Source organism: Myotis lucifugus, unplaced genomic scaffold (assembly GCF_000147115.1).
Source record: "Myotis lucifugus unplaced genomic scaffold, Myoluc2.0 scaffold_6, whole genome shotgun sequence".
NCBI classification, from domain to species: Eukaryota; Metazoa; Chordata; class Mammalia; order Chiroptera; family Vespertilionidae; genus Myotis; species Myotis lucifugus.
Genome location: NW_005871054.1, coordinates 1,657,091 through 1,678,724, shown reverse-complemented (window position 1 = coordinate 1,678,724; position 21,634 = coordinate 1,657,091). Strand labels below are relative to the sequence as shown.

General features: G+C 37.0%; 1 protein-coding gene across 2 annotated transcripts in view; it reads right to left on the bottom strand.

Moving 5' to 3' along the window:
- Window positions 1-797: 797 nt before the first annotated feature.
- Window positions 798-21,634, bottom strand: part of WDPCP (WD repeat containing planar cell polarity effector) — a 236,106-nt gene continuing 215,269 nt past the window's right edge. Inside the window, exons 16-18 of one of the 2 annotated variants that reach the window (XM_006083288.3) lie at window positions 11,544-11,602; window positions 8,449-8,480; window positions 798-965 (exon numbers count right to left, since the gene is read on the bottom strand). In XM_006083288.3, coding sequence (XP_006083350.1) covers window positions 915-965; window positions 8,449-8,480; window positions 11,544-11,602 — 142 coding nt within the window. In that variant the 3' untranslated portion in view covers window positions 798-914. The remainder of the gene's footprint in view (window positions 966-8,448; window positions 8,481-11,543; window positions 11,603-21,634) is intronic. The other variant, XM_023746417.1, reaches the window with a different exon arrangement.

Genomic DNA, 21,634 nt, shown 5'->3' with positions numbered 1-21,634 from the left:
AAAGGACACTTTATTGCTCACAATAATAGTACCTAAGGCAGTGATGGCGAACCTTTTGAGCTCGGCGTGTCAGCATTTTGAAAAACCCTAACTTAACTCTGGTGCCGTGTCACATATAGAAATTTTTTGATATTTGCAACCATAGTAAAACAAAGACTTATATTTTTGATATTTATTTTATATATTTAAATGCCATTTAACAAAGAAAAATCAACCAAAAAAATGAGTTCGCGTGTCACCTCTGACACGCGTGTCATAGGTTTGCCATCACTGACCTAAGGTATCAGTTTTCTGTGGGGAGAGGGGACGCCCTGATTTCCCGGGCACCATTCCTACTGGGTGAGGTAGAGAGGGGTAGATGCAGAGAGGGGTAGATGCCGTCTTCACACTCAATGGGCTGTGTAAAGGATAGGAATTCTGAACCTGGGAGTTCCTATCTTTTATCACCGGTGGTGAGCTTGCTTGCCCTTTGCTCAACAGGGGGCAGAATTTGTTCCAACGGGAGTCAGTGCTTCAGCAATAACTAAAGAAACCCATGGAAAACTGTCTCTCAACAATGGGTCTGAGCTGAAATTTTTGCTTAAAACTTTATTTGTGATGCAAAGTAATGATGTAAACAAGATCACAAGAGCAAATGTTTAAAATACTTAGAAGAACTAAGTTTAAATATTCTACTTTTGCAGCACCAAATAATGCATAATTTAAGAACTTTCCAACATTTTACATTATTGAAAATAAATTAAGCACTTTAACACTTTAATTAGGATAATTTGCTATTATGCTACATGTTGTTGAAGTGAATAAAACTTTACTTTGAAAACACTTAATTTAAACTCAACCAATTTATACTGTCTTTCCTCTTTTTACTCCATACAGGGAGGTTTTTAGTCAGTAAAACACAAATTTCATATTATTTACACCAAACCAAAGTGAACCATTCTTAGAGAACCACCATCTCCAATTTCCTGAAAGCAAACAAATAAAAATAATTAAAAACATGTTTAAGCAGAGAGTAAAATTAAGCAACTTAATACTTATATTTTTAATATCTTTACTTTGAATATTTAAAAACAGTGAAACAAAAGTTTAAAATGCATTACACATGCAAACAAGAGAACTGTATGTTTATCTTATTCTTAAATTTTGACAAAGCATTCGTAAAAATCAGTGAAGAGAAGTAATATGTGAGGCATGAAATGACAAAGGAAGGAAAGGATGTTAGTTTAAACTTGGGAAGCATCTGAAGGCTCCTACAATGAGAAGTTGCCAACTGTGGGTCATCATTTCTGATGCCACCTATTTGACTTTACAATACTGTCTGTTCTACAGGTCCTATACAGCATATATTTCTTAATTTTGATGTTTTACTAAGTGTTTAACAGTGGCTCTTGAGGTAATGGTTCATAGAACAGATAATGGTTTTATAAGCTCTACATAAAATGTTACGAAGCTGCAAAGAGCTACTAACAAGAACCTCATCCTTTTCTCATTTCTTTTTCTTTCTCCCCCAAAAGGATTTTTTATTTTTTAAATTAAATTTATTGATGTGACATCAGTTAATAAAATTATATAGGTTTCAAGTGTACAATTCTGTGATACATCACCTGTATATTATATTGTGTGTTTATCACCCAAAGTCAAATCTTCTTCCCTCATCATATATTTGACCCCAGTTACCCTTTACTACTCTCCCAGCCCCTTCCTTCTGGTAACCACCAAACTGTTGTCTGTATCTGTGAGTTTTTGTTTGTTTTTCTTGTTTGTTCCAGTTTTATATCCCACACATGGTTGCTTGATGTTTTTCTGTCTGACTTATTTTGCTTAGCATGACATTCTCAAAATCCATTCATGTTGTCACAAATGGCAGTATTTCATCTTTTCTTATGGCTGAATAGTATTCCAGTTTATATATGTACCACATATTCTTTATCCAATCCTCTATCGAAGGACACTTCAGTTGTTTCCATGTCTTGACCACCATGAATAATGCTGCAATGACATAGGGGTGCATATAGCTTTGCAAATAAATGTTTTCAAAATTTACAAGTAGATACCCAGAAGAGGGGTTGCTGGGTCAAAAGGTAAGTGTATTCTTAACTTTTAAAGGAACTTCCATGTTTTCCATAGTGGTTGTACCAGTTTACATTCCCACCAGCAGTGATTGATATGATCGTATGATAGCCACAACCTCTCCAACACTTATTATTAGTCTTGTTGATAATAGCCAGTCAAACAGGTATGAGGTGGTATCTCATTGTATTACCATAGACACCACAGACACCACAGAAAAACAAAGGATCATACTAGAGTACTATGAAAGACTGTATGCCACCAAACTCAATAACCTAGAAGAAATGGATAACTTCTTAGAAATATATAAACCTCCCTAAACTGAATTGAGAATAACTGGAAAATATATATAGATGGATCAACAGTGAGGAAATTGAAACAACCATCAAAAACCTCCGAAAAAGTAAAAGTCCAGGACCAGATGGCTTTACTAGTGAATTCTACCAAACGGTCAAAGAGATTTAGTATTGATAGTCTCAAACTCTTCCAAAAAATTGAAAAGGCAATATTTTGCCTTCCTAACACATTTTATAAGGCCAATATAATCCTGATACAAAAACTTGGCAAGAATACCATGAAAAAGGAAAATATCTGATGAATACAGATGAAGAAATCACAAACAAAATACTAGCAGATCAAATATAAAATACATTAAAAAATACATCACAATCTAGTGGGGTTCATTACAGGGTCACAAGGATGGTTTAATCTACGCAAATCTATCAATGTAATACACTACACCACATTAACAAATAAAGCATAAAAATATATCAATAGATGCAGAAAAAGCATTTGACAACATTCATTTATGATTAAAACACTCAATAAAAAAGACCATATATGACAGACCTTCAGCTAATATCATACTCAATGATGAAAAACTGAAAGCTTTTCCTCTAAGATCAGGAACAAGACAAGGATGTCCACTCTTATCATTGTTAATCAGCATAATACTGGGAAGTCCGGGCCAGAGCCATCAGTCAAGAGGAATACATAAAAGGCATTCAAATTGGGAATGAAGAAATAAAATTGTCACTTTTTGCAGATGACATTATTCTTTATATAGAAAACCTAAAGACTCCATCCCCAACAAGGATTTTACGATAGGACTAGAGGCCTGATGCATGAAATTCATGCGAGAGTAGGCCTTCCTTCCCCCGGCTGCCAGCACCGGTTTCTCTCTGGCACCCAGGACCCAGGCTTCCTTCTGGCCACTGGCAGGCACCGGGACCCAGGCTTCCCTCACAGCCCCAGCTTTGTCCGGAAGGTCGTCTAGTCTAATTAGCATATTATGCTTTTATAATAATAGCACAGTGGAGACATTTAAAAAATATATATTTTTATTGATTTAATAGAGAAAGGGAGAGGGAGAGAGATAGAAACATCAATGGTGAGACAGAAGCACTGATCAGCTGTCTCCTGCACATCCCCCACCGCGGTGATCGACCCCACAACCTGGGCATGTGCCTTGACCAGGAATTGAACCGTAATCTCCTGGTTTCCAGGTTAATGTTCAACCACTGAGCCATGCTGGCTGGGCATAGTGCAGACATTTTTGAAAGTTTGGAGATAGCCTACTTAGAGTAGAAATGGTAAAGGAGAAAGGTAAAGAGAGTAGGGCTGAGGGTTGTACTTAAACTAACATTTCATAATTGGAAACATTTCTCTTAAAAGTTATTCCTCAAGTTATATCTTGAAAGTTCTTTTTGCTGAGAAGCCTTTCAGAAAGACATTAAATTATAGTATTTCAAATAGTTGTACCTCAAAAAACCCCACAAAAAACAAGTGTGGCTGGCAAGTAAGGGAAAAACATATGTATGCAAGTGCTTGTGGATCCTGATGTACAGAGAAAAAAAAAACCACACACCTGGAGAATCAGGTAACAATAAGAATGAGTAATTTAATATTGCCTGGGGCTTGTGTGTGCGTGCTAGCTTTAGCTTTCAATTTTATTTTTTTAGCTTTCAATTTTAAAACAAAAAATCATTTATATAAGCACTGGTATTTAAAAAAAACACCCATAAGATCCAACTCATAGTTATAAGCTACTATACAAAATCTATTTTTTTACACCACTATAAAAGTCATTGAGAAATCTAGACTTAGCATTTGGTCTTGTTCAGTAACTGGCAGAGATCCTAGGTAAATTATTTTCCTAATAACTGGATATAATTGTCGCTTGAAGGCCAGACTTTGCATACCCGGGAAGTATCTGTTTCAGCCATATTCTTGATGTTCTGTAGTGCCTTCCTTCTATCCAGGCCTTAATACCTCTCTTACGTTAGGAATGACATTTAAAAACAGTTGGTTAGAGCGTCATCCCGATATGCTAAGGTTACAGGTTTGATCCTCAGGGCACATACAAGAATCAACCAATGAATGCATAAATAAGTGGAACAACAAATTGATGTCTATCTCTGTCTCTTTCTAAAATCAATGAAAAAAATAAGATTAAGAAAATTAAATAAAATCCATCCTATTTTTAAAGAAGACTTCAGAGTATTTCCAAGAAAGTGTTTCATGCTATAACATTGACCGATACTCTATGTACTTTATAGGAATTTTTGATGATCAATGAAATAATGTATTTTGTATACTCAGTTAATTAATAATTACTAACAACAAAGTATATTCATTAAATAAAATTTGGAAAACATAAAGATACAAAATTTACCCTAGTCCCACCAGTCATATGAAAACTATGGTTTCAAATACACATGAACCAGTTTCTTTTTTTCCACGTATATGTTTTATTTGTTTTTAAAACAGCAGAAATCATATTGTATTTACAGTTCTCTGTATTTTTGGCTTGGGTTTTTTGGCTTCACTTTATTCTTCAATGCTCTCACACAGTCTCTGTTTTTAATGGCTGTTATTTCATTAAATACTATAGTGCTCCTTAATCATTCCTTTTATTTTTGTTAAACTTACAGTTTCCATTTTCTTCTTTTTTATAAATAATACTATGAAAGACACTTAGGGATGAAGTGTTTTCTTTGTTTAGGAGTATTTCCTTGCTATAGAGCTTTAGCAGTGGAATTAAAGGACCAAAATTCATGAAATGTTAGGCCCCTGGGTAAACAGTATAGAAGTGGTGGTTTTGGTTTGTTTCTTCCCTCATTTGGGAGGAGGTGATTTTGTTTGTTAATAGGAAGTTGTAGTTTCAACAGAGACTGATCTTCATTTGATTAAGTTCTGAAGCTGCACTCACCCTTGACTGAACGGCATGTTAATTCATGCAATAATTTAATACAACAAAAGGGTTTTCCCCAGTCCCTCATTTGAGCTCTACGTATAGTTAAGTGTATATTCGGAGCCACACCCTGTTGCTGTTACCTAATGTTGGGCAATACCAGGTCACCTTTCTTTTTAAATGTATACAAACTTTCGTAAGCAAACTGCAGACAAGTTAAGGTTTGCTTTGCTACAAACTGGATTTTGACCTGTTGCTCATTTAATACAGTCATCTTTTATTAAAAAAATGTAGACATTGGCAAAAGACCTGAATAGATACTTCTCCAAAGAGGACATACATATGGCCAAAAGACATATGAAAAGGTGATCAACGACATTAATCATTAGAGAGATGCAAATTGAAAGCACAATGAGATATCACCTCACACCTGTCAGAATGGGTATTATCAAGATATCAATAAACAACAAGTGTTGGCGAGGATGTGGAGAAAAGAGAACCCTGATGATGTGGAGAAAAGGGAACCCTCATGCACTGTTGGTGGGAATGCAGATTGGAGCAGCCACTATGGAAAGCAGTATATAGAGTTACCTCAAAAAATTAAAAAATGGAACTGCCTTATAACCCAGTGCTTCCACTTCTGGAATCTATCCAAAAACCCAAAACACTAATTTGAAAGAATATATGCACCCCTGTGTTCATTGCAGCATTATTTACAATAGCCAAGATGTGGAGCAGCCAAAATGCCCATCAGCAGATGAGTGGATGAAAACGGTGGTACATATACACAATGGAATACTACTCGGCCATAAAGAAAGAAGGAAATCTTACCCTTTGAAATAGCATGGATAGACCTGAAGAACATTATGCTTAGTGAAATAAGCCCATCCGAGAACGACAAGTACCATATTATTTCACTTGTATGTGGAATGAACAAGATAAACTAACAAAACAGAAACAGACTCATAGAGAGAACAGACTGACAGCTGTCAGAGGGGAGGGTGGTTGAGGGCTGGTAAAATAAAGTGAAGGGATTAAGCAAAAAAGAGCAATATGAATAGGATTTCTGTCTTTTTTTCAAAACCCTATTTAAGGACATGTTTAGTTTTTTCAGTGTTCTAACACAGCATTCTTGAGTGTGAATCAAGTGCAAGAAATGTTTCTATTTAGATGAATTTACTATTTGCATGTTTTAAAAAATTCCCCGCCCTTGACAATCCCCTGGCCTCCCCTACCCCCCAGTGTCTTATGTCCATTGGTTATGCTTATATGCATGCATACAAGTCCTTCGGTTGATCTCTTAGCCCCCTCCCTCCTGCCCCCAAACCCTCCCCGGCCTTCCCGCTGCAGTTTGACAATCAGTTTGAGGCAGCTCTGCCTCTGTATCTATTATTGTTCAAAAGTTTATAATGGTCTCTATTATCCATGAATGTGTGAGATCATGTGGTATTTTTCCTTCATTGACTGGCTTATTTCACTTAGCATAATGCTCTCCAGTTCCATCCATGCCGTTGCAAATGGTAAGAGTTCCTTCTTTTTTACAGCAGCATAGTATTCCATTGTAACACAGCATTCTTGAGTGTGAATCAAGTGCAAGAAATGTTTCTATTTAGATGAATTTACTATTTGCATGTTTTAAAAAATTAAGTCAGAACAATAATAATGTTTTAGAATTTACAAAATGCTTTCACATTACCTAATTTGACATAATCCTATGATATTATTAAATACAGTTACTCCCATTTTACAGATAAGGAAGCAGGTATACAAAATGTGTGGCAATGAGGAAGAAGGGGCAAGAAACTGGAACTGAGACAGTTTGCCTACAAATCCTGCATTCTTTCTATGTTATACCAGTATGCCTCTCAAAGCACTACCATTTCCCTTTTTTTGTCTTAGCCTCCCCAAATTCAGAGCTAAAACTCAGTTTTAATATTGAATATCAATATAGATATATCCATAAAGAAGACTGGAACAATGATATCGATGATTATTAGTAGTATTAGTAGATATAAGTGAATTTAAGTTTACATACACCATTCTCTATACTTTGGTATAAGTTTGAAATTATACAGAATTAAGTTTAATAATGTATTAGTTCCATACAATTAGCAAAGTCCTACCACATACATGGTCACAATGGAGTTTCACGAAAATCCTGTGGTATATGTGAAATTATCTCTATTTTGCAGATGAGGAAGTTGAGGCTAACAGAGATGCAATCATTTTTCCAAACTATAATGCTAGTAGTTGTGGAACTTCCTTTCAAACTCAAGTTTCATAGTGAATCAGTTACTGTAATCCACTATGAGTTTTTAATAAAATGGTGAGGCTTTCTCTGACTTACACCTAAGCTTTCTGAAATTGGTCTAACAGGTCATTGATACCGTCTCTCAAAATGAACTTCAATGTAATGTCAGCGGCATAATATGGAGAGGGACCTCACATGTATTGCTTATTAATATTACACATGGATGTGATAAAAATGACAAGGATAACTTGTCATTATCACAAATCTTTCATTTAAAAAAAATATATATTTTATTGATTTTTTTTACAGAGAGGAAGGGAGAGAGACAGAGAGCCAGAAACATCAATGAGAGAGAAACATCGATCAGCCGCCTCCTGGACATCTCCCACTGGGGATGTGCCCGCAACCCAGGTACATGCCCTTGACCGGAATCGAACCTGGACCTTTCAGTCCACAGGCCGATGCTTTATCCACTGAGCCAAACCGGTTTCGGCAATCTTTCATTTTTAAACTTAATTCTGGATAAGTTCAAACTTATACCAAAGTATAGAGAATGGTGTATGTAAACTGCTATATTATTCATCACCCACTTTCATCAATTATCAACTCATGTGACTTAAATTCACTTATACCCCCACCCCCAACTGGTTTGGCTCAGTGGATAGAGGGTCGGCCTGTGGACTGGAGGGTCCTGGGTTCGATTCCAGTCAAGGGCACATGCCTGAGTTACGGGCTTGATCCCCAGTAGATGGCATGCAGGAGGCAGCCTATCAATGATTCTCTCTCATCATTGATGTTTCTATCTCTTTCTCCCTTTCCCTTCCTCTCTGAAATCAATAAAAATATATTTTTAAAAAAGCAGCAACAACATCATACAGTATGCTTTTCTCTTGGAATTTAAGATCTTAGAAGAAACTAATAGAAAGTGTTTTACCTGTCCTATGCAGTCTTCTCTTATTTCTCCTTCTAAAGTAAAAGATCACAAGATTAATTATCTTAAAATCTAATAAAGGACCTTAACAAAAATTTTTAACAGAATCTTTTAACATCCTCACTAAACAGAGAAATACTTAAAACAATCATAATATAAACACATTAAAATACTAAAAACTCAGAGAAAGCAATAACCAAACTTCAAAATAGTAATAAAGTAACAATTATTCTACATACATGTTATGGCCAATATCTACACTGAAATCAAATGAACAGACTACGGCTACGTTGTGCCTTTTCTCATTAAAATGGTGCCTTAAAACCTGCATAGCAAGTAAGTTTCATCTACGTGCCAATTCTGGTTGATGAGTGGTGGTTATCCAGGGAACTGTGGAACTGTGTTGAGAAGTTTTATGAGGATTTATTATTTATTTCCACTTTGCTTAATGGAAAAGAATACTGTATTTGATTAATGGCGATCTGCTCTCAAAGCAGTGATATACCTGCTGGCCCTGGCTTAGGACATCAAAATGATGCTTTTAAAAGAGGCATCCTTCCTTAACGTTATGTCATTAGGCTAAGAGAAAAGAACTGTCATTACGGCCACGATCTAATGTCTCACTATTGATGGGTATCAGGCAGACATCAATGTACACATTCTCATTCTTGAAACCAGTAACTGCTGGCATTTATAAGTCCCAATACAGTACTCAGTGCATGCATGCATGTACCACCCATCTGGCACTATGCTGATGTTAACTTGCAAGTTTTCTGAAGCTTATCAGCTGCATTTTATTCCTCCTTGTAATCCTGTCACCAAGAAGTGCCTTGATGATGATGACAATTCTGTAATAGTGTGTGTGTTTTCTGTCTGTCTGTGTTCTCTTTTAACTGACTAGCTTCTTTACATGATTTTTTTTTTTAATTCTTTGTCAAGCAGTTCATGGATCTCTTTCTTTGGGGTCGCTTACTAGAACTTTATTTAATTTCCTTTGATACTGTTGTATTTGCCTGCATTTTTGTGATCCTTATAGTCTTGCATTGGTGTCTGTGAATTTGAAGGAGCAGGAACCTCTTCTGTTCTTTACAGATTATTTTTGGCAGGTGAAGACCTACTCCTGCCAGGTAACCAGATAGACAGGCTTGCCTCCAGGATGACAGCTGAGCAGGGCCAGGGCCAGGCCATGCGGCTGCTTCCAGTTTCACAGTCACATCCTTGGCGGGCTGGCCTGTTACCTGTGCCGGTGTATCTCGCGCCAGGTCCCCAGGTGATTGGGACTACTTCTGGGTCCATGTTGGCAGGCTTATTACTTGGGGTGCAGATCAGCATGTCTCTCCCCAGGTCCCCCGAGAAGACTACCTCTGAGATTGAGCAATTGGAGCTGGTCATGGGGTTGCTTCCAGGTCCACAGTTGGGTCTGCAGACAGTGGACCTGTTATTGGGGTCATACATGATGTGGTTCCTGCCTACTCCATGGGGCTGGTAGTATGACCATGAGTGGTGGGGCTGGAGCTATGATCCCAGGGGGATAGAGCTGTTCCTGGGCCTGCAGTCAGGTCTGTATTCTTCAGGCTGCTTCCAGGGTGTGGGTGCACCTTGTCAAAGTGTTTTTCCTTCCTTGGCTCCACTAGGGTTTGCGACTTCCTATTTGGATTTTGAAGCTCTTGGAGTGGCCCTTTTGTTCATGGATGGTTGCCAATTTAGTGTTTCTGTGGGGGATTGAGGGGTCTCATATTCTGTTATGTTGCTAGTAACCATGAACTTTCCATTTCAATTTTAGTGCTGGCCTTGTTGAATACAATTAACTCTACACTTTTCTTAAAATTCAAGGGAAAACAAACTTAGAGGGAAAACACCATTTTTTTTCTACTGAGAATCCCGTATCTTTAAATCATTAATACAAAAAAAATCACTTTAAATTGCTTATTCAAGGGCCCATCCTTTATGAGAATCATTCCATTGAAATTGTGACTTCATAGGTGAAAACAGTGTTGGAGTGACAGTATTTTGAGTCAGAGATGGGACCATATATTAAACAGGCTTTGTGACATACAGTTAGTAGACCTGTTTGTGGGGGGGGAGGGACGGGGGGCGGGCGGAGAGAAATGTTAGTACTGCTGCATGCTTGTCACTATGCAGCACTGCTTTAAAAATTCTTTTCTCTCTCCTATCCACTTCCCTCAGATGCTGAAGCTGCTCTCATGGATTGCCTCCCCTGGCCTATCCAGAAGGAAAGGATAGGCATGTGAAGAAAGGAATCCACAGAGAAGGACGAGAGAGGCCTGTGGTGTTTGTATTGCCATCACATGCCTCTCTTGTCCTTCTCTGTGAGTTCCTTTCTTCCAGATTTTGCATTCCAACGTCTCAAAGGTTTAGTTCAGCAGAATTGGCCCATTATCAGAGGGAAAGGTAAGGAAATGAGTAGGCCAAGCTTAGAGTCATCTTTAGGGGACAGTGAAAACTTTCAAATAGTAACTACCTTTGTCCCTGCACAGCCAGTCGTCTGTGTGTTATTTGTGCCTCCATTTTCATAATATCTCATGCGATGGCTTTTGCATGTTGCAATTGTACTTTGCAGGCCACCAACTCAGCTGGACTGGAGGTGATTACTGTGTTACTTAGTTTTTTTTTTTTGGTACCAGTTTTAGGGAGTATATTACATGAATGCCTTATGTTATCATACTATGTACATTTCTTTCTTATTGAATTGGGCAAAAATCACGCCACTTTTCTCAGTGGCCTTCAGAGCCTGGTTTCTCAAAGTGTAATCTCCAGGCCAGCAGCATATACATCACTCGAGAGCTTGTAGAAATTCAGAATTATAGGTTCCCCCAACCTACAGAATGAGAATTAATATCGTAATAAGATCCTCACATTTATTTGTATATTCACTAAAATTAAGTTTTTGTTATCAGCAGGTATTTTGCATTATACCAACCAAGTCCCTGTCTTATAGCCCAACTACAAATGCCCAGGCCTTTCTTATTTTCACTCATTCACTGAATGCGCTCACCAGGTATCATCCCGTTTTTCTGTTACACTTTGAATGCTTTGGGTACCGTGGGTACCATTACCTTTCTTAAAACAGGCCTTACCCATCAAAGATTCAGCACAGGCGTCTTTTTCAAGTTCATTCCTTCTGTCAAATACTTGTCTGTTGTGTAAGTTTTTTTTTTTAATTGGGTAAAGAATAAAAAAGAAAATTAAATAGTTAAAATGTTATAGATTTTTAAATATTGAATATTTTCAAACTTCAGAAGTTTTAAAAAATGTAATTGAAAATTTCCTTGGAACCTTTCAATAATGTAATAATTTAAATACCATAATGTTAAAAACACTGAAAACTGATTTTAATTTTCCCACCACTAAGTATTTCATAGGACATTTTGAAGAGTATTAAATCCAACTTTAATATACAAATAAAATATTTTATACATAATTTTCAAGAATGTCATATAATTTGAATCACACATTATAATATTTGTGACTAGCTTCTGTCACTCAGTATAATGCCCTTATATTAATCCAAGATGTTACATGTATCAATAGTTTGTTACATTTCATTGCCGAGTAGTACTTTATGGTATATAGATGTACCAGTTTGTTTATTCACCAATTGAAGGATATTTATTTTCCCAGGTTTTGGCAATTATGAGTAAAATGGCTATACACATTCATGTACAGGTTTTTATGTGACATGAATATTTGCCCTACAGAAATGAAAACTCAAGAATAGCATTGTTTCTCTCTTTCTTGACATAGAAAGGTATGGGAACCTAGATTTAAAAATAACTGCAGGAGCCCTGGCCGTGTGTCTCAGTTGATTGAGCGTTGTCCTGTGCACCAAAGGGTCGCCGGTTCAATTCCTGGTCAGGGCACATACCCAGACTGTGGCTTCCATCCCCCAGTTGGGATGTATATGGCAGCAACTGATCAATGTTTCTCTCTCACATCAATGTTTCTCTCTCACATCAATGTTTCTCTCTCTCTCCCTCTCCCTTCTTCTTTCTCTAAAATCAATTAAAAAACCACACAAAATACTTAATTCTTAAAACAAACAAACAAAAAAACTGCAGGAGATCATATCTGAGAATATGCTTTGGGGGGGCAGGGGGAGGAAGCTCCTTGAAGTGAATCTTTTAAAAATGGAATTGAAAGTCATAATAAATAATGACAATTTGACTAAAAGTAAAAGGTAAAAACATATAGATAAGCTTATTTTATCTTATATAAGTTATAATTTCAATTCTGCATGAATTCTGAGAAGACACAAAGAGTAACTCAGATTGATTAGACGGGTGAGAAGAGGTGCTAGTGCAAAAAAGAACAGCCAACCAGACTGTCTAAGTGCATGAGGTATAAAAGAGGCTGATTTTTTTCAATAAGTATTTAAGGATTTTATTTTTTTCAATAAGTATTTAAGGATAATAAACTAATTTTCTTTTACAATTCTTTTAATTTTATTATCCTTGTGGTTTTTGAATGAGATCTACACAGTTACCCATTTTATTGACTTCATGAAAGTCTTTTTTTTTTTTTAATACGTTTGTATTGATTTTAGAGAGAGAAAGGGAGATGGAGAGAGAGAGAGAGAGAGAGAGAGAGAGAGAGAGAGAGAGAGAGAAACATCTGTGAGAGAGAAACACTGATTGGCTGGGGACTACTGGGGATCTAACCCACAACCCAGGCAAGTGCCCTGACGGGGAACTGAACCAGTGACCTCCTGGTGCATGGGCTGATGCTCAACCACTGGGCCACACCAGCTGGGCCATGAAACAAATTTTATGTTTTGTGCAAAATTTTCAGTTGTTTTGAAATATGTCTGCATTATATGTTGGTTGTTTACATAGCTGATAATCAGTGAAAGCACTGATGAACTAACAATTAATAGGTGAAGAGAAATGCTAGTCTTCACTGGGGAGTAATGGACTAAGTTTACAAGTAGTTCATTCTTTTTAAAAAAATCTTTATTGTTGAAAGTATTAAAGATATTGCCTTCTTTTCCCCACTGATGCCTTCTAGCCTGCACCCGCCCCACCCCAGGCCTTCACCACACTATTGTCTATGTCCATGGGTTATGCATATATACATATGAGTTCTTTGATTAATCTCTTCTCATCCACCCAACCACCCACCCCTGCCTTCCCTCTGAGATTCAACGTTCACTTAGCATAATACTCTCCAGGTAAAATATTTCACATGATGAGGACTTTAACCACAGTTTTAGATAATAAATAAGGATGTTCTATAGTTGAAATTTTATATTTTCAATGTAAAGTTATGAAGTTTGAATGCGCTGAGTTTTGTGGAAGAAAAATACTATGCAAATAGTACATATCACATGAAGTCCACTAACAAAAGACTAAGGTTTCAAAATATATAACATTAACAAGGCTTTGTACATGAAATTATACTTTCATTTGGCTTAGTTAATAAAAAGAATACATTCCAAACCCAAACATTGCCACTTAGAATATATAGATTTTAGAGTTTTGGGAGAGCTATGAATCTGTAAAGCAGTTCATTTCCCCAGAGCTTTTCTTGAGACACATTAAAGCAGCGGTTCTCAACCTGAGGGTCGCGACCATCGGAAAACACATATAGCATATCAGATATTTACATTACGATTCATAACAGTAGCAAAATTACAGTTATGAAGTAGCAACGAAAATAATTTTATGGTTGGGGGTCACCACAACATGAGGAACTGTATTAAAGGGTCGTGGCATTAGGAAGGTTGAGAACCACTGCAGGAACAGGGAAATGTAACTTCTCTTCACAATAAGATTTACTTAGTGGGCCAGAAAGCAAAAATAAGAAAATTCATAGGAGACCAGATTAGGCCGAGAGGAAATGGAAATCCTCTTTTTGTTTTTCAGCTCCCATTTGCTTTCTCACATGGTCTTGATCAGCTTTCTTGAACATAGCCAGAGGTTCAGTGAGAACCTGTAAACATCTCCAGGCTGTCAAATTGCCGATACCCTTTAATTTTTGGTTTAAAAGAGCTTAAGATGGTCTATCTTCTTTGGAAGTATGTTTAAGATTGGCTAGTTTTTTAGTCAGATACTCAGGCTTAGAAAAAGATGTCTCTACTTAGTTTCTAGTTTTAAAGGCGGCAAACATAACACACCTACGTGGGAATAATATGAACTTAACCAGTTCTAGAAACCTGCCGTACATTCCACATTTATTTCAGTTTAAGATGCAGAACTGAACTTCCTAGACATATGCCAGACGTGTTCCTCTTATGCCAGGTTAACAAGAATTGCGAGGCCGAGAGGAACACACAAGGTCAGCTGCGGGTGAGCCGGAAGGGATAGCAGGCTGTCGGGTTTCCTGTTGGCAGGGGCAGTTGTATGGAGCCCGTCTTCATGAATTATAGTCTGTCAATTTTTTTTTCTGGTAAATCTGCTAGGCATTCTGTTGACAACATTTTTATGTAAATACTGAAAAATTTCATCCATTATATTTATAGGCACACATCAGGATTCTAAATAGAGGGATATTTTTATTCTAAGTGAAAAAAAAGTGGTTTAGATATGAATCAAATAATATTAAGCCAAAATTTAGTAACTTTTAGCAGTTAAGTATTTTTACTTTAGTCCTAGGATCAATGCTGTTTTCACACTGAATGGTGGTTTTTTTTCCTTCTAAAGTGATTTTTGAGTTGTGTAATCTTTTTATTTATTTATTTACTAGAGACCTGTTGCACGAAGAGATTCGTGCAATAGTCCTTCCCTTCCCTTGGCTGCTGGCACCGGTTTGCCTCTGGCACCCGGGACCCAGGCCTTTGCTCTGGCCGGGCTCCTGCCGGAGCCACCCCGGAGCCGTCAGGCTTGGCTCTGCCGCTTGGAGCCTACATATGCAAATTAACCGCCATCTTTGTTGGGTTAATTTGCATACTCTCCTGATTGGCTGGTTAGCATAGTGAAGGTACAGTCAATTTACATGTTTGTCTATTATTAGGTAAGATTTATTTATAATTTATATTTTTATTGATTTCAGAGAGGAAGGGAGAGGGAGAGAGAGATAGAAACATCAATGATGAGAGAGAATCATTGATCAGCTGCCTCCTGCACGTCTCCTACTGGGGATTGAGCCCACAACCCGGGCTTGACTGGAATCGAACCCGGGACCCTTCAGTCTGCAGGCTGATGCTCTATCCACTGAGCCAAACCAGCTAGGGCTCTGTAATCTTTTTAAATGACTAGGTCAAAAATATGAAAACCAACCATTTAAATAGTGGTAATCTTAGCCACATAGAAAATAGGAAAACAAACGATTTGAGTAATAATATTAGTGACAGAAAGTATAAAGTCATAGTTAATTCACATAATGGTGATTTAAAAAAAGAAACCCTACTTCATGTATACCCTAGGTGTTGCAATTGCTTTAAATTTGGAAGTGCCTGATTCTTTTATATATCTAAAATGCCTACACACTAAGTATCAGCTATATGTTCTTTTTTTTATTATTAAGGTGTTACATATGTGTGCTTATCCCCCTATTGCCCCCCCCACTCATGTCCTCACCCCCCTGGTGTCTGTGTCCATTGGTGATGCTTATATGCATGCATACAAGTCCTTTGGTTGATCTCTCCCTCTTACCCCCACCCTCCCCTACCTTCCCTCTGAGGTTTGATGGTCTGATCAATGCTTCTCTGTCTCTGGATCTATTTTTGTTTATCAGTTTATGTTGTTCATTATATTCCACAAATGAGTGAGATCATGTGATATTTACCTTTCTCTGACTGACTTATTTTGCTTAGCATAATGCTCTCTGGGTCCATCCATGCTGTTGCAAATGGAATACTACGTTGCTGTAACAAGGAAGGAACTCAGCTATATGTTCTTATAGCCTATATATTCTTATAACATAAAAATTTCTTTATTTATTAAATAAATGTTTATGAAGCTTCTGTTACATACTTGGCACTTTTCTAAGTCCTGGAGGTCACAGCAGTGAATAATAAAAACAGAAAAGGAAAACATTTAACCCTCATTTGGTTTATATTCTAGAAAGTTTATTAACTTACGTGCAGTACAATCTATTCAAAACCAGTTTTCAGTTGTTTTCTGCATTATATTTAGTTTAAATGAATATAGTTTACTATATTATGGGCTACCCAGAAATTAAAATTTCACTTTGTGACTTGTAAGCATATGAAGAATGTAAACAGTCATTGGGAAGGATTTAAACTTAAGAGAACATTTTATAGAGTAGGCTGGTATTTTATGGTTCATTCATTCATTTCTGGATGGAATATTTGTTGAATGCTCACTGTGGTTGGTACTGGGTTGGATGATGTGGATATAAAAGTGAGCAAAAGCAGACACACCCTTAACTACATTAACTTATGTATTAAAAATAGCTGCTTTTGTGCTACACCAGAGCTGAGTAATTGCATAAGGCTCACAAGCCCAAAATATTTACTCTTCTAGATATTTGGGAAAGTTTCTCAACCTCCACTCTGCTCATTAGTTTCTCCTTTTATCTTTATTATTTCCTTCCTTTGGACTAACTTTGGTTTATTTTCTTGTTATTTTTTAGAATTACTGAATTAGAATTAGTTCATTTATTTTATTTTATTTTTTGATAAAAGTATTTAGTGTTATCACTTTTACTCTGATCATTACTTTAAATATGTCCCATAGATCTTATATACAGTGTTTTTATTATAATTATTTTTTTAGAAGTTTTTATGTTACAGTTTCCTCGTTCACCCAAGAGTTGTTTACTAGAAGGTTTTAAAACTTCTAGGAAGAAGGTCATTTTGTTTCTTGTTCAACATTTCTAGTTGTACTGCTTTGTGAACAGAGAGCTTGAAATAGTTCTTTCTTAAGAAACTTAGTGCCGCCCTAACCGGTTTGGCTCAGTGGATAGAGCGTCGGCCTGCGGACTGAAGGGTCCCAGGTTCGATTCTGGTCAAGGGCATGTACCTTGGTTGCGGCACATCCCCAGTAGGGGGCGTGCAGGAGGCAGCTGGTCAATGTTTCTCTCTCATCGATGTTTCTAACTCTATCCTTCTCCCTTCCTCTCTGTAAAAAATCAATAAAATATATTTTAAAAAAAAGAAACTCAGTGCCATCTTTGTGGCACCTGACATATCACTTTTGGTGAGTATTACACAGGTTTTTGAGAAGAAAATTTATTTGCCATTATCACAATTTGTAATAAGAATAATGAGTTAAAGTCTTCGATTATTAGTGTGTATCTGTCTTCTTGCATTTCCTGTAGATTTTCCTTCATAAAGGTGGTTTCTGTGTTACTTTGTGCATACATATTTGTAAACATTATATTTTAGTTATGAAACTTGGATGACCACATATTTAATGCTTTGGAGCTTGAATTCTATTCTCTCTGCAACCAAGATTTCCATGGTTGGTTTCTAATTTTCATTTGTCTGTAATATCTTTTCCCCATTTCTTTATTTTTAGCTTTTCTGAATCAATTAATTTTAGATGTATCTCTTATATACAGTACATAGCTGGATCTTGGTTTGTGAGCAAATTAAAAATCTTGTAATAAATGTAAGTTGATTTATTCTAATATTATGACTGATATTCTTTTAAAAAAAAGTCTTTTAATTGATTTCAGAGAGAGGAAGGGGGAGAGAGAGAGAAACATCACTGACGCGAGAGAATCATTGATTGGCTGCCTCCTGCATGCCCCCTACTGGAGATTGAGTCCAAAACCCAGGCATGTGCCCTGATGGGGAATAGAACAGTGACCTCCTGGTTCATGGGTCAATGCTCAACCATTGAGCTACACCAGCCAGGCATATGACTGATATTCTTGGTCCCAAGTCTGCCTGAATATTTATAATTATGTGCATTTGGTTATATTTGCTTGTTTCTTTATGAAGCTGTGTATGTGTTTTCTTTGCTCTTTTTTTATTTTTAGAAGTGGTATTTAGGAAGGTTTGTAGTTTTGTTTTAGTGGTTACCTTTGTCCTAATCTCTTTTCTCATGCTCTTTGTCTCTTAACTTTTTATCAGGTGATTTGCTTATTGGCATTTTTAACTCCCACCAGCATACAACAATCGGTGAGCTTATTCTGCTTTTCTCTTTCACTCTTTGTACTCTCATTTTTCAGCTGTATCATTTGTACTTAATTACAACATATAGTATCTGTACACAAGTCTTCCATACTGATTCACTGTTTATATGTATTGAAATGTTCACAATCAGTCCTTTGCTGTTTTTTTTCTGAGTCATGTCATGGTTGGGTGAAGTACATTCCTCTAGTACATTCCTCAAGAAGGTTTATGAAAACTGTTTTCCTTTAGCCTTTGTACTCGGAGCTGGTTCACACTTTGTCTGAGTTTTTAAAAATTGCAGCTCCACTTTTGCCTTGCCTTGTATTTTATTTTTGAAAAGGTTAATGCTAGTTTAATTCTTCTGCTTTTGTAAGTTACTTGATCTTTTACAAGGAAGCCTTGAAGATGTTTAAAATTAATCAGTGGAATCTAAGAACTTCGTTAGGATATGTCTTAGAACCAATTATTCTAATATAAATTTTCTCAGGTACCTGTATGATCTTTCTTTTTCCTTTTTTAATGGTTACAAAATAACATTTTTATTTTTTAATCACATGAATTGAGGTGGCACTGGTTAATAAAATTATATAGGTTTCAAGTGTAGAATTCTGTGATACATCATATGTATATTGCATTGTGTGCCTATCACCCCAAATCAGGTCTTCTTCCATCACCGTATATTTGAGCCCCTTATCTCTTTATTAACACCCCCACCCCCTTCCCTCTAGTAACCACCATACTGTTATCTGTGTGTATGAATTTTTGTTTGTTTTTCTTGTTTGTTCATTTATTGTTTTGTGTTATATCCCACATGAGTGAAATAATATGGTTCTTAACTTTTCCTGTCTGACTTACTTTGCTTAGCATATTTTCAAGATCCATCCATGTTGTCACAAATGGCAGTGTGTAAATCAAATATATATCTTTTAAAAAATGTATTTCAGAAACATTTTCCTGGATTATAGTTTTAAATATTAATTCTGATCCATTGTTTCATTTTTCTTCTTCAAGGAATCAAATTATTCAAATCCCATTGCTTCTTTGCCTTACCTCCCATTCTATTACAGCAGGTCCTCGAATACATTGATTAGTTCAACATCCTTTTGTAGTGAGAAAAAAATTGACTCATGAGTGGGGCTACTGTTTGTATGGAGTTTGCACTTTCTTCTTATGTCTGGGTGGTTTTTTTTCTGGGTTCTCTGGTTTCCTCCTACACCCCAGATATGTGCGCATTAGGGTAACTGACATGTCTAAATTGTCCCAGTATGAGTGAGTGTGGGTGAGTGTGTGAGTGCGCTCTGCGATGGAAGGGTGTCCTGTCCAGGTGGGTCCCTGCCTTTCACCCTGAGCTGCCAGGATAGGCTGTAGTCACCTGCGATCCTAAACTAGAATCCGTAGGTTGGAAAATAATTATCTTACTTGTTTTTAGCTAATCTTTCATAAATGTATGTATAGCTCACATTTATTTGTTTAATATTAGAAGTGTTTTGGGTCTTTATTTAGAAGTTTGGTGATGTTTTTGTGCTCAGAAACATGCTGCAGGAACTTAACTTTTTTTTATGTCAGTCTATGGTAAAACTGGTTTTATTATACGTTATTTCACTTAAAAGTGGCAGTTTCCAAGAACCTATCATTGATATTAAGTGAGGACTTACTGTACTTTCTCCCTGACATTTTTTTTTTTTACTTCTCTCTTTATCTCCTTTTCATTCACTTGTTTTCTGCCATTTTCAGTGCTTTTTATTAAATTTTATTTGGACTTTATTCTCATTTGGATGCCTTGTAATTTATTTTTCATTTCTGAGGTAATAATTGTCTTCTTATTCCTTTTCTTTCTTGAGTTCAATGAACTTCCTCCATTGCTTCTTCCCTCCCACCATCCACATCCTTCTCCTCCTCTTAGTTTTTTGTCTTCTAATTCAGAGGGCATTTCCATGTACCCAGTTGCTTGTTATATTTAATTTTGCTTCGAGTGTTGTTGCAGTATTTTTCTACTTCATGGTTGTTGTTGTTTTGGGGTGGGGGTAGAATTTTCCTCAATTGATATGTATAGGTCTTCATTTTCTGTTACTTTGTAGTACCTTTGTATGGAACTGTTCATCTTTTTACTGTTTATTTATTTTTATTTATTGTCTAAACTTTTACTAGGTCATATGTCTCTTTTTCCTCGATTGACCCCCCACCCCCTCAGCCATTCCCACCCCGGGCAAGCCCCCACCGCCCCAGTGTCTGTGTCCATTGGTTATGCTAATATGCATTCATACAAGTCCTTTGGCTGCTCTCTAACCCCCCTCCCCTACCAATTGTCTTTAGATCGATCTATTCTTGCTCATCAAATTATGTTGATCATCATATCCCACATATGAGTGAGATCATGTGATATTTATCTTTCTCCGATCTTTCTCCGACTGGCTTATTTGCTTAGCATAATGTTCTCCAGTTCCATCCATGTTGTTGCAAATGTTAAAAGTTCCTTCTTTTTTATAGCAGCATAGTATTTCCATTGCGTAGATGTACCACAGTTTTTTAATCCACTCATCTGCTGATGGGCACTTAGGCTGCTTCCAAATCTTAGCTATTGCAAATTGTGCTGCTATGAACATAGGGGTGCATATTTCCTTTCTGATTGGTGTTTCTAGTTTCTTGGGATATAGTCCTAGGAGTGGGATCACTGGGTCAAATGGGAGTTCCATTTTTAATTTTTTGAGGAAACTCCATACTGTTCTCCACAGTGGCTGCACCAGTCTGCATTCCCACCAGCAGTGCAGGAGGGTTCCTTTTTCTCCACATCCTTGCCAGCACTTGTCGTTTGTTGATTTGGCCCTTGGTTTTCTTCAGTTACCTAATAATAGGCCGGCCTCTTCCTGCCAATCTGCTAAGTTCCTCCAGGACCCTGTCCTTCCTTTCATACCTAGTCATCAGCTAGTGCTTGGACAAGCCTGGGGACTGACCTAATATCTGAGGAGCCATCCCATGCTTTTCTTTCACATCACTGAACTGTCTACTTACCGCTTCTGTCAGGTAGAGCCTTTTGACCACAGAGCTCTGTGCGTGGGAGGAAAGCACTGGGTATATGTAAAGCCTGTTGCTTGTTGCTTCTTTTAGTCAGTGATGAGCCAGGCGCCTGCTCTCTGTGCGCCCCGCCCC